The sequence below is a fragment of the Fukomys damarensis genome, unplaced genomic scaffold (genome assembly GCF_012274545.1).
Source record: "Fukomys damarensis isolate Sample0158 unplaced genomic scaffold, DMR_v1.0_HiC HiC_scaffold_19, whole genome shotgun sequence".
Lineage (NCBI taxonomy): Eukaryota > Metazoa > Chordata > Mammalia > Rodentia > Bathyergidae > Fukomys > Fukomys damarensis.
The window spans coordinates 26,190,211-26,206,178 of NW_022900931.1; the positions used below are offsets into that span (position 1 = coordinate 26,190,211).

The following is a 15,968-nucleotide window of genomic DNA, read 5'->3' on the forward strand; positions in this document are numbered from 1 at the left end:
AGGAAGTGGGAGTGGAGCGAGCCGGCCGCTGGGCGGGGACAGGGAGCGCTGGGAGCGGAGGCCAGGCTGTCGCAATCACATGGAGGAAGAGGAACAGGCTTGGCGGCCTGGCAGGGCGGGAGGGGGTGGCCGGGAAAGCACGTGAGGACAGCAGGCCCGGAACTGGCCGCCTCCCTTGGTGGGAAGCTAAAGGGAGAGAAGGGCTGCAGGGATGGGCCCAGCTGGTGGGAACGGGGCACAGGACCGAGGACTCTGCAGGCAGCCCTCCAGGAACAGGCGGATTTGGAGACAAAGCTGTGGACAGCCAGGTCGGGAAAATGGGAAGCCCTAGGGGCTCCTGAAGAGTGGAAACCCACGGCTACCCGGCAGATGCCGCGGCCCGGACCCAGAAACCCCACTTGGCAGGAGCCAGCGTGCCTGCCCTTCTCTGTGGCTTTCTAAGACAAGCTAGCCAGGGATAAGCGGCTGGACAGCTGGGCCTCCAGGCTGAGCAGGCCCAGTCCACACGGGGGTGGGCATGCCGCATGACCTTCAACTCCCAGGAGTGCAGCTGGCCGCCTGCCCCTGGCCCTGGGGCCTCCCTCTGGAGCAGAGTTGGGAGGATGTGCTGATGAATTCCCAATGATTGAGGCCAGCTGTGTTGGGGCTGGGCAGCCTCCTTCCAGCTTCCTCTCCCATGAGCCTTCAAATGCACCAAAGAGAGCCAAGTCCACCACACAGCAGAAGACAGGCTCGGGCTGCCAGGCACCTCTCAGGTTGCTCAGCCCTCTCCCACTGTCTTCCCAAATCCTATGAACAGCCCCTACCTCCCTGCCTGGCTGTCTGCTCTCCAAGTTGCCAGGCCATCTCCCACATGTGCTGGACAGTTCACGCAGCTAGCCCAGGCAGCTGCGCCCCAGGAGCTGCTGTCTGTATCCTGCTGCTTGTCACCTGCTTCTCAGCAGGCTGTGGGCTCCACAGTGGCCTGGACTTGATCTCGGAGCCTCGCAGGTCAGGCTTGGGGCATGTGCCTGGTACATCCTTAGCTGGTCCAATGGCAAACCAGCCAGGCTCAGCTCAGGCCAGCAACTAGGCTGCTTTCCTGCAACTTGTGGTGTCGCCTTTGGGGTGAGACTGACTGCTTCCCTCAGGACAGATCAGCTGGGTGCTGCCCGCAGGCTTCTCAGTCCTGTCCTTACCCTGGGGTTCCTGGTGGAGAAGCGTCTGGGATGAGATGGAGCAAAAGCTGAAGGGACCTTCTGGGAGGCGCTCTCCCTTCCCCAGGTGCTCCTGGATGTCCAGGGCTGTCGAGAGGGAAGAAATGTCCAAAGGGCTAGGGCTGGACTCACCCAGAGCTCACATGCTTGCAGGAAGCGGTGTAGAGATCCCTGTTCTCTTTCTTCTTTCTAATTTTTATTGTTGAAATTTCATGACATAATAGACAGGAGGAGAGGGGGTAATGTTGGGTCCTCCTCTGAGCTGTGGCCAGCCTTCTTCCATCACGGGCCCTTCCTGTGCACTGCGAAGCCCTCTTGATTATTTTGAGGCAAGTTTCAGAAAAAGTACACGAATCTCACACATACAGATTGGTAAAATTTTACTTTTGCCCACTCTTTTTTTTGGCTTTGGGGATTGAATTTGAGGCCTTCACACCAAGCTTTTAAATTTTTATTTAAATTTTGAAGCTAAGTTGCTTAGTTGAGCCTTCCTCCTGCTTCAGCCTCCCGGACCACATCTGTGTATTCTTGGGTATCCTTCCAGAACATTCTGACCCCCTGAAAGGTTGCTGCTTGCCCTTCCCAGGCACAGGTAGCACCTCTCAGCTCCTCTATGGCTCTGCTGGCTGAACTATGTGCTTCTTTCTGCTCCTAGTCCCTGCTTTCACTTCATCTCCTCAGGACTCTCTAGGCCCTAAGGAAAGAGCCCTTAGCTCTAGTTTTGATCCTGGCTCTGTCACTTTACCTCTGGTTCGCTTTTGTTGTGTAGCCCACGGCCTGTTTGCTAGCAGATCCGTGCTCCACCTTTTCCCTGCTCTGATCTGCATCTCTCCTGGGAACTACATTTCCCAGGCTCCCTCTGGTTGTGTGTGGGATCAGCCAATGGGAGGCGCTGGCGGATGACCAGTAGGTGGGGAAGGGAGGAAGTGGCCCTCTTTCCCACGCCGTGCTGTGGCATCACCTGAAGTTGGTTAGGTTTCTTCCTACACTCCCATCTCTCATTGGGTAGCCGCCATGGGTTAGTTCTGGCTTTACACCTGTGCAGGCTTCTTGGTCTACAATGCTCATTACCATGCTGTCTTTCCAGGCTCAGAGATGGTAGCTGCTTCTCGCTTGCTGTTTTCTGAGTTGCCTCAATGTCTCCTCTTGGCTTCTCAGCTTTTCTGTCACCCACATAACAATTCCCTTTACTTCCTCACCTCCTCTCCTCCTTCCTTCCTTTCTTCTCTTTCCTTTCTTTCTCCTTTCCTTCCCCCGCTTGCCTCTCCTCTCCTGTCATCCCCCCTTCTTTCTCTCTGCCCATCTCTCCTGTCTCTGTCTGTCTCTCTCTCCTAGGCACTGAACCCTGACCCTTGCCCTTGCTAGGGACTCTGTCACAGTGCCTTCCCCTTGGAGGTGGAGCCCCACAGCAGGGAGATCCAGAAACTCTTTGTGGGGGGCCTCGTCTCTCCTTCCTGCCCTTTCACTGGCTTTCCTGAAGATTGCCACCATCCTGTGTGCCCAGCAGAGCTGGGCTGTTGGCCTGTGTGAGGAGGGGCTGGCACAGCTCTTTCTGGGGGGTCGCTGAGAGGTCCTGCTTCCCACTGGCTCAGGGTTTTACTTTGGGTGGGGACTGTGCCTTACTCAGTTGTTCCCCCTGGGTGACTTTGTCTCCCAGAAGGCTCTTAGCAACCTCTGGACACGTTTTTGGTGCCATTACGCTGGAGGTGAAGAGCAGCTACCGAGCCAGAGAACAGTGATGGCAGGGGAGGCAAGGATGGGTGATCGGGTGACATTTTTGATCTCTAGTTTTCAAGGCTGAATTATTTTCAAGCAAGGTCTTACTTTTGGGGCCAGAGGTACTGTCCTCCAATGAAGAGGCCAAGGATGCTGCTAAACAGCCCATAGCACCCAGGGCAGCCCCCTTACTAAAGAAGGACTTTGCAGGAAGGTGAGCAGTGCTGAGGCTGTGGAACCCTGTCTTAACCAAAGGAATGGCCTCCAGGTGGGCAGACTAAGGGCAGCAGGGAGGGACACTCCAGTCTGTCACTGTGGCTTTATCCTCCGTAAGTGACAACCAGATGGCTGTCTTCCCCTGTACACCCTCAGTGTGGAGTGGCCAGCCAGCTCTCCTCATAGGACTACACAGGTGCATTTCACTGAGGAATTCATTTTTACCCTAGAAAGGATAGAGGCCGAAGAGAAAGAAGTGAAAGAAGCTTAGATGGATTAATAGACCACACATGAGTGGCTTACCCGAGGAAGCTGGGATGTGGGAATCAGGATGCTTTCTCAGGGCACATGCCTCTCTGTCCAAGAGGAATCCGGTGTCTTACCCAGGGTGCTGATTCTTTCTGCAGAATGGGGTGGCCAGCAGATGTGACCTCCAGTCCTCTAGCCAGCAAGGTGAAAAAACTGGGTCCCTGTCGTCCTTAGGGAACTCCTGACATGGCCCACAGGCCCACAAGGTTGAGCACATGTGTCGGGGTGGTGGTGCATGTATGAGGTCAGTAACCAGCAGTGAGATAGCTCCTGCCCAAGAGGGTGGCAGAGGAATTGCTCCTTCTTTCGGCCAGGGAGACCTCCAGCTCCTTCCCTTCGTCCCACTGGGGGTGCTCTGGCTCCAGTGCTCTCCCAGCAGCCTTTGCACATGACGGCCAACTGGGGGTGGAAGTGGCTGGTGCTGGGTTGGGGGAAGAAGGATGAGTTGGGCTCTGGGAGAGGCTGGGGACCCTGAGTAGTGGTCTATTTGGCCCCTGATCTCCCTCCTCTGAAGTTATGGTGGCAGAGCTGAGGGTGGCAAGATGGGGCTCTGTGCAGCTCAGGGAAGGTCCTCATGACCACTTGGCAGCCTCCCCTCCCCTCCCTGCTGCCCATCACTTTTCAGACTAGAGTGCTGGGGCCCAGAGAGGTGTGGTACTTTTCCAAAGTCACACAGCTCCAAAGCAAAAATGGAAATCACAAGGCGGGGATTTAGCTCAGTGGTTCCTCTGCCTGCCTTGCAAGCACAAGGACCCGAGTTTGATCTCTGGTACAAAAAAAAAAAGGAAATCATAAACTAATACCCATCACATGCTCCCCCAAGTCTGCAGAGGGGTACAAACTGATGTACAGATTTCAGTGTGTCCCCTGGGTCTCAGAAGAGGGAATGGAATGGGACAAAGGCAAGCCCTGTCTGTCTGTCCGCAGCGTGGCACAAGTATCTCTGTGCTTTATTTCTGCACTTGAAAAGATAATATTTAAAATACAGCTCTGATGAACGTTCGGGTCTCTGCTTTCTGTTTTGTTCTCATGCTCCAGGCTGGGCTCACAGTTCTCCTTGAGTCCTTGAGAGGAGAACTATTTGTCACACCGCCCTGAGCCCATGGTTGGCATCCAGGCATCCTCAAGTAAACAGAAAAGGCAGGGAGGCTTTCCGAGACCTCTGAGATCACATCTGTGGGCCAGGCAACCGTCTTCAGGGTGCTACTTTAAGGACCGGGCCTCTCTGGGGGAGTCTGGGACCTGCAAAGTTTTTCTCAGAGCCAGGGGACACATTCCAGTACTCAGAGAGCTTCTGGATCATGGCTCTGAGTGGACAGCGAACCCCTGCAGGAGAGGGGAGCACCATGGCCTCAGGTCTGTGGCTGCTCTGTCTCCCAAAGTGATGGCAGTCGTGCTAAGCTGAAGTTATAGTTTCTGTACAGATGCCCCCCAAAGCTTCTTTTGAGGAAGGTGACTGGATTATAGGGGCTATGGCTGCCTTGGCTAGGAGGTATGGCCTGGTTTGAAGAGGTGGATCCCTGGGGTGTGGCGAGCAGCTCCCCAGCTCCTCCTTTCCCCTGGCTTCCTAGCCCCCAAGACCTGAGCAGCTCTCCTTGGCCCAGGCCCTTCCACCATGCCATGGGCCATGCAAGGACTGAAACTTCTGCAACAGGGAGCTAAAAGAAACCTCTCCTTCTTCAAGTTGCAGGTGCTGGCGGATTTTGTCCCAGCAGACAAAAGCAGACTGAGGCAGCAGACAGTTCCTGAGGGGCAGAATTGCTAATTCTGTTTACAGCATTGCTGTCATTTTGTTGTGGAATGTCAGAAAACTGGCTTATTTGTGCCCTGTGGACAATGCAGAGTGAGCCAGCCTTCTGTCCTGAGGCAGTTTTCAGGAGCAGGTGTCAAGGTGAACAGCTGAACCAGTTTTGGAATCCGGGTTGACACCAGCTACAAGAAGCCACAAGTGTGGGCTGTACCAAGTCTGGAGGACCCTCCTCCATCTTCTTTGCAGGCAAACTGTTTTCTCCACCCAACAGAGATGTCACCATCCATGGGACCTTGTCTGGAAGGAAGTAGGTCTCTCCCCTCGGCTCCCACAGATGTGGTCCTGATCTCCACTCCTGCAGTGACCCCTGCACACCTGGCCCTGGGCTCCCGCTGGGTTTGTGTCTGTGGGTTCTGTGGGTCAGAGGGACCAGGAGGGCTCATACCAGCTGCAGGAAGAGCAGCGCCGCATTCCCAGCTCTGTGCCTCCCACAGGCCCAAGGGTGGCAGAGCTGCCATTGGCTGGGCGTGGACAGACCTGCCGTGTCCTGAGCCTGATTCTCCAGCCATTCCCTCTCCACCTGTCACTGTTCGCTGCCTCCATCTCTAGGCTCTTTGGGACCAGCTCTGGCCAGAAGTTTTAGAGAAACCAGAGCCCCGCCAGTTAGCTTTTCTCTCCTTCCAGGGCGCTGCAGACTGGGGTTGTGCACTGCACTAGTGCTGCATGGCCCTCTCTGCCCTCTCAGTGCCCACTGTCTGCCTTGCTTTAGGCTCCCTGTCTGTGCCCACAGTGCCCTGTCTGGCCCGATGCTACCTCCCGTGCCCACATTCCTACAACCCCGTGACCACAACAGGGGGCATTACACATTCTTGGCTTGGCAGCCAATGATGTAAAAAAGAACAGAATGTCCCTGGGCCTGCCCCGGTCCCCAGCTTCACCTGGGCCCCTCCTTGACCTGGGCGAGGCCAGGGGTGAGGAGTCTGGGTGAGGAGGAAGAGGCCGGTGGAAGAAAAGTATCCCCACTTCTATAAAGACCCCTTCTCCTTTCTCTGCAGGACCTGGGGCAAGGCTGACCCAGAGAGAGCCAAGAGGGGCCCAGGGAGGCTGCCCAGCCCCTGGAAGCCCGCTGTCTCCCTTCCCCATGTGGGTGTCTCCCTCCCCTTTACCCTCTTGCTCTCTTCTGCCTCTTCCACCCCATCCTCCTCTGTCCTTCTACCCTCTCTGCCCTCACTCTTCCCAGCTAGATGCCTGTCTTCCCTCCTCCTGGCTTGTCCTCCTTTCTGTGTTGCCTTCCTGGCTTGGTGTCCAGACTCCTTCTACCCATTCAAGCCCTCTGACCCTCACAGGACCTTCTGTCCCCAGTCCTGTGTCTGTCAGCTCCCATCAGGCCTGGCTCAGACTCTTGGTTCCCACTGGCTGGGCTCCCCTGTCCCTAGGAGCCCTCTACCCTTGGAGAGCTCCCAGCCTGGCTCCTCCTCTGCCCTCCCCCTGCCCTGCTCACCTTTAATTGAGATGCTAATGAGGCTTCGGTCGCTCCCATCCCAGCTGACAGGCGGGCCCCTGGGCTGCACCTGTCAGGTGAGGGGGAGGAGAGGTTGGCTGCCAGATTCAGCTGGAAAGGAACCAGTCCCAGCCCAGCCGCTCCCGGGAGTGGGGAGCTGGAGGGAGCTTCGTGTTGCCGGGCAGCGAGGGAGGCAGGACAGGGCTGGAGGCCGGGCAGGGACAAGAGGACCCAGCGGAGAGGGAGGCACGAGAGGAAGAGGGGCAGGATCAGAGGAGCTGGCACAGGGAGAGGCAGGCAAGGAAGGGAGGCGAGTGGCACCCACGGAGGAGCAGAGAGAGCAGAGGGCTGAGAGGCGGGAGCCAAGCCAGAGCCCTGCAGGAAGAGGGCCCAAGGGAGCGAGCACCGGGCAGTGAGCCTGCCGTGGAGTTCGAAGGGAGGTGCCAGACAGCAAAGGCAGCCTTATCTGGGGAGTAGAGGCCACTCCACTCCACGGAAGCCCAGCAGGCCCATTGGCCGACTCCGGCAGGTCAGCTGGCTCCTGGAGAGGCAGTGGCGGGAGGGTGTTTGGGCAGTGGGCTCAGCCTGGACGTGGGCATTGGCAGGGGCAGCTGCCCCTTGGGGTCAAGGCGGCAATGGGGGAGCTTGGCCATGACCATGACCAGACCCTCAACTCTCCCACCCACCTTAGGGCTCCATGAAGGGGGCTGAGCCCGAGGCACCAGGCCCTTCCCCGCCCCAGCCCGCCCAAGGGCTCACCAAGGGGGACAAGAGTGAGCAGCCAGGGCTGGACCCAGAGCCCGACACCCACTGGCAGCGCACGGAGGAGGAGGAGGCCCTGATTGAGTTCCACCGCTCTTACCACGAGCTCTTCCAGTTCTTCTGCAACAACACCACCATCCATGGTGCCATCCGCCTTGTGTGCTCTAAGCACAACCGCATGAAGACGGCCTTCTGGGCCGTGCTCTGGCTCTGCGCCTTTGGCATGATGTACTGGCAGTTCGGCCTGCTGTTTGGAGAGTACTTGAGCTACCCCGTCAGCCTCAGCATCAACCTGGACTCGGACAAGCTGGTCTTCCCCGCCATCACTGTCTGCACCCTCAACCCCTACAGGTCAGTCTGCCCGCACTGCCCACAGGGGCCGTTGGGCCTGGAGCCCTCAGCAGGCAGGCCCTGCATTGCTCCACCCTCCTGCAGACCCGGCCACTCCCCAGCCAGTGGAGCAGTCTTATCCTAGGTGTCCTAGAGAGTGGGTCGGGCCAGCAGTGCCCTCCCTGCCGCACCCCTGTCCCCACTGTGAGTGGGGAGAGCACTGGGGAGGTCCACAGACTCCCCGTCCAAAAGGACAGATTTGGGTGGCCTTGTCCTCCCTGAACAGAGGCCCAGAGGGAGGGCATGACCCTAGCGGCCGAGGCCCTGAGGCCCTGGGCTCAGTCGCAGCACACACATGAGTCTGATGGAAAGGAAGAGCCAGGTGGGGTGAGGTGAGGAGCAAGGGTGCCAGGGGTCAGGGCGAGTCTGGGCTTGGTGCTGAAAGCAACATGGTGGGCGCCAGAGGTCAGGGTTGCAAAGCCAGCCTTGGGGTGGGGCACAGAGCCCTAGGGAGGACGGGGCACGTGTGCCCCACAGACCGAGGCTGCTTGCTGGGCTGCTGTTCACCTGCCCAGGTGCCTGACCTTTCAGGGCTTGGGTGTGTCCTGCAGTTTTGGGTTTCAGCAGTGCTCTTTGCCAGTCCGGGTTGGGAAGCAGAGGGGGCGGTGACCTTGGAGAGGAGAGGAGAGGAGGCGGCTGGTGTTTATTCAGACCTTTTATTTGTATTCACTCAGTCAGCGCCACGCCTTGGGGACACTTGCATCACCAACACAGTGCTGGGCACAGGGTAAAGGTATCTACTAACAACCGAACAACCTTTACTGAAGGCCAGGGACTTTTCCGGGTATTGGGAACAGAAAGCTAAAATTAGAAGGAAGGATATAAATTCATAACAGCAGCACACCGTGAGAAGCATAATCAAAATGTGTGAGTGTAAGTCCTTTAATGAGTGTTCTTGGAGTGTGAGTGTGCATGGGCACACCCACGGGGAATGCGTGCGACTGTGGGTGATTGGTATGGTCACACGCCTGGGGTGGAGGCCTTCTGATGTGTCATGGACCAAAGGGCTGGGACTCTGTTGAGGAGAGGAGAGGAGAGGAGAGGAGAGCTGCTCCCATTCGCTGTCCAGGGCAGGGTGCTGGTGGCTGGGAAGCTGCTGTGGCACCCGACACCGCAAGGACTCTACAGCCAGCCTAGTGGTTTTCCCAGGATCCCTTGAGGCAAGAGCTAGTGCGGTTCCTGGTCTACAGGCTAAGAAACTGAGGCAAGAAGAAACAAGTCACAGGGTCACAGAGACAGTGCCTGAACCTTGACTCATCTTGTTTGGCTGATCCTGAAATGCCTGGGCTTTTAATTCCAGATGTGGGACTGGGAATGGATGACTTCCAAGGAGATGCTGTTTACAGTTCCTTACAGCCCTCTCTGCTGCCTTCTGGGTCCCCACTCCTGCAGGTCCCTCCCTCATCTCCTTAGACCAAGTTGGAGGGTGGGAGCAGAACAGGAAGGGGAGGGAGGGCAGGGTGGCAGGCACTACGTAAATATTTGTAGTTGTAAAGATGCTCAGATATGGAGAGGGTACAGTGTGCAGGGCCCTGGAAAGGCGGGGAAGCTAAAGCCCCAGGGAATGGAAACCGAGGTCCCGGGGTTGGAAGGCAGTGTCCACTGCTGCAGGATTTAGGGAGAGAGAGGGAGCCAGGGAAGGCTCCCAAACACAGGTGCAGCAGACCACCCACCTCCTCTGTGATTGATCCGGTGCTAGGAGCTCACCTGGCCCTGCCGCGGGCTGTGGGCATTTTAAACATTTTTCCATTTTACCTCAGCTGAGCACAGAGGTTCTCCAGGGTGAAACTGAGCAAGGCACACAGCCAATAATAAAACAATCATAGGTAACACATACACACACTCACACACTCAACAGCACAGTATTTCCAAATAAATCTACATCTGAACTAAATATTATTGAATTATTTAATCCTTACAACAGACCTCGGACAGTCCTATTTTATAGATGGGAAAACTGAGGCCCAGAGAGTTGAGTACAATCACCTGAGTTCAGAAAGGGCTGGGGATGTAACTCGGTGCTCCCCAGTACCTATCTCTCCATCTAAGAACAGCCTGTGCACCCCAGAGTAGCAGCCAGTCACAGACCAAGTATGTGTGACACCCAAGTCCTCCTGTCACACTTGCAGAGGAAGCCACCCCGGCTTCCAGGGTTAGGGCCTCTGCTGGTACCGGTGAGGGGGAGGCTGGTGCGTGGACAGCCGAATGGCCTGGGTGTGAATCACAGAGGCGGGGCAGAGGCAGGGAGCCCAGTGGCTTCTCCAGGGAGGAACAGGAGCTGCAGGAGTCAGTGCAGGAGCCCACCATGGGTCCACCTGCTGAGAGACACAGCCAGCAGAGGGAGAGAAGGTGGCCCTAGTCTAGTAAGTGTGGTACACATACCTGTAATCCCAGGGCTCTGGAAGGCTGAGGTGGGAGGATCACAAGGTTGAACCCAGCCTGACAGCTTAATAATTTAGCAAGATCTGGTCTCAAATTAAACCTGAAAAGCCTGGGGATGTAGCTCAGTGTGAAGGCCTGGGCTCAGCCCCTGGACGGTAGGGCCCGGTAGTGGTCCTGTGTGCTGAGCTTGTGTGGCTTCATCATCTCCGGGAGAGGGGAAAAAGGCTGTCGAGCTGTCCGACTAAGCATGGAGGTGCTAAGGATCCAGTGTGCAGGGCCAGCCACGGTGGGGCCACTCTTTCTGGTCTTGACCCCAAAGAGCAGGACGGTCAAGCTATCCCTAGAAAGTGGAGACATATTTCCATCTAGGCCCCTCATCGTCTTCTATCCCTAGGTGGCAGGGTGGGGCTGTTGGGGGCAAGGAGAGAGGCCACCCCCAAAGGGAAGCCGGAGCCTCGTGCCCTCACTCCGTCTGGACCCCTGCCTGGCAGTGCCTGGCAGAGCCCAGCCTGGCACAGTGGCCCCACCCTGGTGCTGGGCCTTCCAGCCTCGGTGGCAGAGCTGTAGTTTATCTCCCTGTGACAGCTCCCTCCTGGGCCTGGTTCTATGTCTGTGGGGCCAATGGGAGAGGTGACCTCCTGCCCTGCCCAGTGCTGCCCGTTCTGGTGCAGCTGCGGCCCCTCGTATTCTGATCACCCCACTGACGTCTTGGGCAGCGAGGCCTGGTGCCCCATTTGGGAGGAGAAAACCGGAAGGCGCTACAGAAGCTGCCTAGGCGCTGAGTGAAGTCTGAACCGGAATCTGGGTCTTCAGATCCACTTCTATTAAGACCACAGGTCACGTGGTAGCTGGGTAGCAGAGGGCTGCTGTGACCCCTTGGCTTTTCTTCTCTGCGGAGTAACAGCAATAACAGCGCCGTTTCACCTAGCAGTGGCAGTGTGAAGACCCCACTCTGCCAGCGCCGTGTGCAGCCTTCTCACTCAGACTGACTCACTCAGCCACAAGGACATGGTGCTATTGTTTCTGCCATTTCGCAGATGGTTAAAGAGGAGGTACAAAGAATATTAAGTGACTTGTTAGAAGCCGCCCTGCTCCTTAGTGCTGAGGGTCAGATATGAGCCTAGAAAGCTAATAAGAACTTGATTCCTTTAACTTTTTCCTCAAACGAATGATTTATAGACCTCACCACCCCAGCAGTCCATCCTCTGAACAGTTGTTGGCTTGTAAGCATCTTTTGGTCTTAAAATGTGGCTGCAGTGGGATGGCACACACCTGTAATCCTAGCACTTGAGAGGCTGAGGCAGTTGGAGCCCAGCCTGGCAACTTAGTGAGACACTGTCTCGAAATAAAAAGTGGAAAAGAGCTGGGGATGTAGCTCAATGTGAAGGCCCTGGATTCAATCCCAGGACCAAACTCCATGTGTGGTCTGAGAGTTCAGAACCACTTGAAGGGTGATCCGTGTCCAGGGCACTTGCAGGGCACCTGGCATGAACACCTTGGGGTGTAGGCTGGGCTTGGAGGGGCCCTGTGGGGTGGGGTCTCCACTGGGGCTCAGAGCCCCCTGGGAGTTAAGACTGGAGGTGCTGAGGGGTGTGGGGAAGAATGGGGGTGGGGCAGAGAATGTAGAAAGAAAAGGGGAGGCTTCTAGGTAGGCAGGAGGCTGGCGTGTTTCCTGTGCCCGGCTCTGCCTGGAACACAGCACTGCTGGGAGAGAATATTCCTGCAGGGGTCCCTGGGTGGGGAGGATGGGAGCCTAGGCAAGTTCCCAGGCTGCCAGGATGGGCTTGGGCTTTGCTGTGAGGGGAACTCCCTGAGGGGTAAGAGGAAGGAGAAGGAGGAGACACAGGTTGGAAGAGAACAGGGCGTCAGCCCTAGACCCTCTAGGACCCCTGCACCCTGCCCTTCACAGAGAAGGGGGACTGGAGGGGAGGTGGCCAGCAACAGGGACAGCAGTTAAGTGCCTCAAAGCTGGAGGCAGCAGTGGAACAATCAGGGGCCGTGCAGTCCGATCAGCCTGGGTTCAAATCCTGGCCCCGGTAGGTACTTCCTTGCTGAGTGATCTGGGAAGTTGCACCCTGATTTACTGGGCTGTGGAGTACAGAGAGGAATGCCTGGCTTGTGGAGTTGTTCAAGGGTTCAGGCCCCTAGACAGGCTGCATCCGGGCAGACAGGATGAGGGCAGCATCGTGGCCTGGGCAGGAGGTGGAGGTTAGAAGGGCCAGTGGGCTTGCTCGAGGTGGGCTTGCCTATGGCAGGCATTCTTCATGTGGGCTGGACCAGAGCTTTCACACTGAGCTACATCCCCAGTCCTTTTTTTTTTTTTAATTGAATTTATTGGTACATTCTAGGTAGACAGTACACTTACATTCATTATTGGGATCTTGTACCTTTACATGCCAGGTCTTGGTTCTCATTTTTTCCCCTTGTCCCCACCCTCCCTTCACCTCCTCCTCCCCTCCCCACCTTCAAACACTTTTAATTCCATTTTTACATTTTCTCATATTTTTTTCCTTTTCCCTTATTCCCCTTTCCCTATCCTTCTCACTGTCCCTATACCTTTGGTCCTTTTCTTCCTATTTCATATTGCTAATTGCCCCATTAGGATCTTGAGTACTATTTTAGTTTTTCACACCAGAGAAACTATTCAGTATTTGCATATGTGTGACTTATTTATTTCACTTAGGAGTATATCCTCAAAATGTACCCGTTTACCTATGAATGAATCTACTTTCTCATTCTTTATGGCTAAGTAGTATTCCATTTTATAGAAAAAGCACATCTTCTTTATCCAGTTTCCCAGTCCTTTTTTATAGTTTGAGACATGGTCCGCTAATTTGCTAAACTTCCCAGGCTGGGCTTCAACTTGCAATCCTCCTGCCTCAGCCTCCCAGAGTGCTGGCATCACAGGGGAGCTCCACCATGCCAGGCCCACGGTAGGCCTTCTTGATCCCTTCTTTCTAGCACTCAGTCTCCTCAGGACAAGAGGTGAGTCTTTGGTGTATTTTGTTTAGTGATCAATTTTCTTAATTTCAGTGCCAGCTCACAGGCCCTGCCTCCCATTGGAGGAATCCTGGGTCCGAGGATTTAGGGAAGGAGAGATTTCTTTGTTGAAAAGGGGGAGAGGTGACCTTGGGGGTTGAGGGAGTCTTGTGCAGAGCTTCTTTGTGGTGAGGGGACCGGCTGTGCTGGGCATGTGCTTCTCAGGTCCTCCCTGGGAGAGGCAGGAACCCTGCGGGGAGCCTGCCCAGAGACAGTGGGGGCTCTGTGGGGAGAGCAGTGTGGCCAGAGGAGGGACAGCTGGGCATTGGAGATGGGCGAGAGGGAGGCATAGGGGGCAGCAGAGGGGCAGGAGGGGTGGAGAGGTTGTGGCTCGTGCCCCGGAAATAATTCCAACCCAGCTGGACACTGGGATGCTTCCTGTGTAACCTCGAGTTACACCCCACTTTCCTGGCCTCAGCCCTGCCTGTGTCTCTCTGGTCTCTTCACTTTGTGAACCTAAATATCTGCTCACTGAGCTTCTCAGGAGCTTGTGTGAGGGCAGCTCTAGTGCTGAACCCAGGTTGCAAATGAGGAGCTGAGACCACGGCACATTGTAAAGCTGGGACACCAGGATCCATGTCCTGCTTCTCTGGCTCTGTGGACTCTCTGAAGCGCGAGGGTAGGAGCACGTCCCATCGCTCCTGACTGCTGTCTGGAGCAAGGGCCCGCAGCTCAGGTTAAGTGAGGCACATTCCAACTGTGCCGCCTGGCTCTCCTGGTGGGCGCTCAGGGAGGACCCGCTGTTACTATGTCTTCTGAATCAAACACACCCCTCGGACTGGCCAGAGCGCTCTTCTCCTATGAGTGCATGAGGGGAAGTTGCAAGTTCTAGCCCGGCCCTCTCTGGCTTTAGAGGGCTAAGTGTCAGCCAGCCAGACATGTAGGGTGGGGCCGGAGGGGCCACATGGGCTGGGTGGAAGACCTGGAACAGTAGTTACGTGTGTGCACTTGTGGGCCAAGTGGAGGTCTTGGCCCAACGTCACCAGTGAACTTGTTCTGTTCCCAGATTTCATATAAATGCAACCACAGGACCTGTATTCCCTTGTATGTGTTACAATACCACATTTTCTGTTTTCCCAGTGGAACAGAATCAGTGCTTTGCTCAAGAATGAACACATTCTCTGTGTGGGCTCATTTTCTGGACTCCTGCTCTCTGATTCATCGGTTATCTTTTCCAAGAACCACTCTGTTTTGGTTACTGTGGTTTTAGAGCAAATACTAGAGTCAGGTAGTATAAGTCCTCTCCTCCCCCTCTTTTTTGTGGTACTGGAGATTGAAACCAGGAAGCCCTGAGCTATATACCAAGCCCATTTAATCACTGTATTCTGAGACAGGGTCTTGCTCAGTTATCTGAGCTTGCTGTGAACTTGGGATCCTCTTGCCTCAGCCTCCTGAATAGCCAGGATCAGAGGTGTAAGCTACTCTGCCTAGCTCAATTTTGTTTTTTTGTTTTTGCTTTTTAATGTGGTACTGGGTGCCATCACACTGAGCTACCTCCCCTTTTTAATATTTTTAAATTATAAAAATTTTTAAAAATGTATTTTATTTTAGTTTTTGTTTTTTTTTGTTTTTTTTTTTTTTGTTTATTTTTGAGACAGGTTCTCACTATGTAGTTCAGACTGGCTTGGAACTCACTATGCAGCCCAGGCTGGTCTTAAACTCACAGCGATCCTGTTGCCTCAGCCTCCCTAGAGCTGGGATTATACCCGTGTGCTTATTTTTTATTTTTATGGTGAGACAGTGTCTTAGCTGTCACTAAATTGCCCAGCCTGGGTTCCAACTTGGATCCTCCCAGGGCTGGGATCACAGGTATGTGCCACGACACCTGGCTTTTGCCTTTCTTTTACCAAACATTTGGCCATTGTAGGCTCTTTGCATTTCCATGTAAATCTTAGAAGCAGCCAGTTTCTTTTAAAATGTCTGCTGAAAATTGGACCTGGATTATGTTGAATCTAAAGACCAATTTGGGAGGCATTTTGACTGTAGTGGGTTTCTGATCCACTCCCCTCTCTCTGTTTTTGTTTTTTATTTCTTCATTGCAGAGGTCTTACACATCTTTTCTTAGGTTTATTCCTAGGTATTGGGCATTATGCTATTTAACATAGGGGTTGTTTTGTGATTTCGTTTTCCTTTTCTTTATACATTAATTTTTGCATATTGGTTTTGTACCCTGCAATCTTGTTGCACTTGTTAGGTCCAGATGTTTGTTGTGGTGGCTTGTAACTGTGAGGTGGTGTGAACTTCCATCGCGCAGATGGTAAAGGGCCCGGTCCAGGGGGAGGGGTGTGAGGATTTACTCGGATAGGGTGTACGGTGGCTGGGCCCCACCGGAAACTCATTAAAACTGGGTCTCTGCGCTGAGGACATTTCAGAATTCCTCGGGAAGGTTCCCAAACGTGCGCGCGAACTCCTGATTTAGGGTGCTCCGGGTGGGAAGCCGGCCCGAGGCGAAGCGAACACAGCGCCCTCCGCGGGCCGCCCTCCGTCCCCGCGATCACACGCGGTCCGCGTCCGGCTGACACCTTCCAGGTACAAGGAAATTAAAGAGCAGCTGAGGGAGCTGGACCGCATCACGGAGCAGACGCTCTTCGACCTGTACAAATACAACGCCTCCAGCACCCTCCTGGCCGGTGCCCGCAGCCGGCGCGACCTTGGGGAGACCCTGCTGTACCCGCTGCAGCGAATCCCGGTCCCTCCCAGGCCCGGC

At 55.2% G+C, this 15,968-nt stretch overlaps 1 protein-coding gene across 1 annotated transcript in view; it reads left to right on the plus strand.

Annotated features, from left to right (window-relative positions):
- Positions 1–7,379: 7,379 nt before the first annotated feature.
- The window catches only part of Scnn1a (sodium channel epithelial 1 subunit alpha), a 23,467-nt gene continuing 14,878 nt past the window's right edge, over positions 7,380–15,968 (plus strand). The window contains exons 1-2 of the mRNA XM_033765951.1: positions 7,380–7,801; positions 15,791–15,966. Of these exons, the coding sequence (XP_033621842.1) occupies positions 7,386–7,801; positions 15,791–15,966 (592 nt within the window). The 5' untranslated portion in view covers positions 7,380–7,385. The remainder of the gene's footprint in view (positions 7,802–15,790; positions 15,967–15,968) is intronic.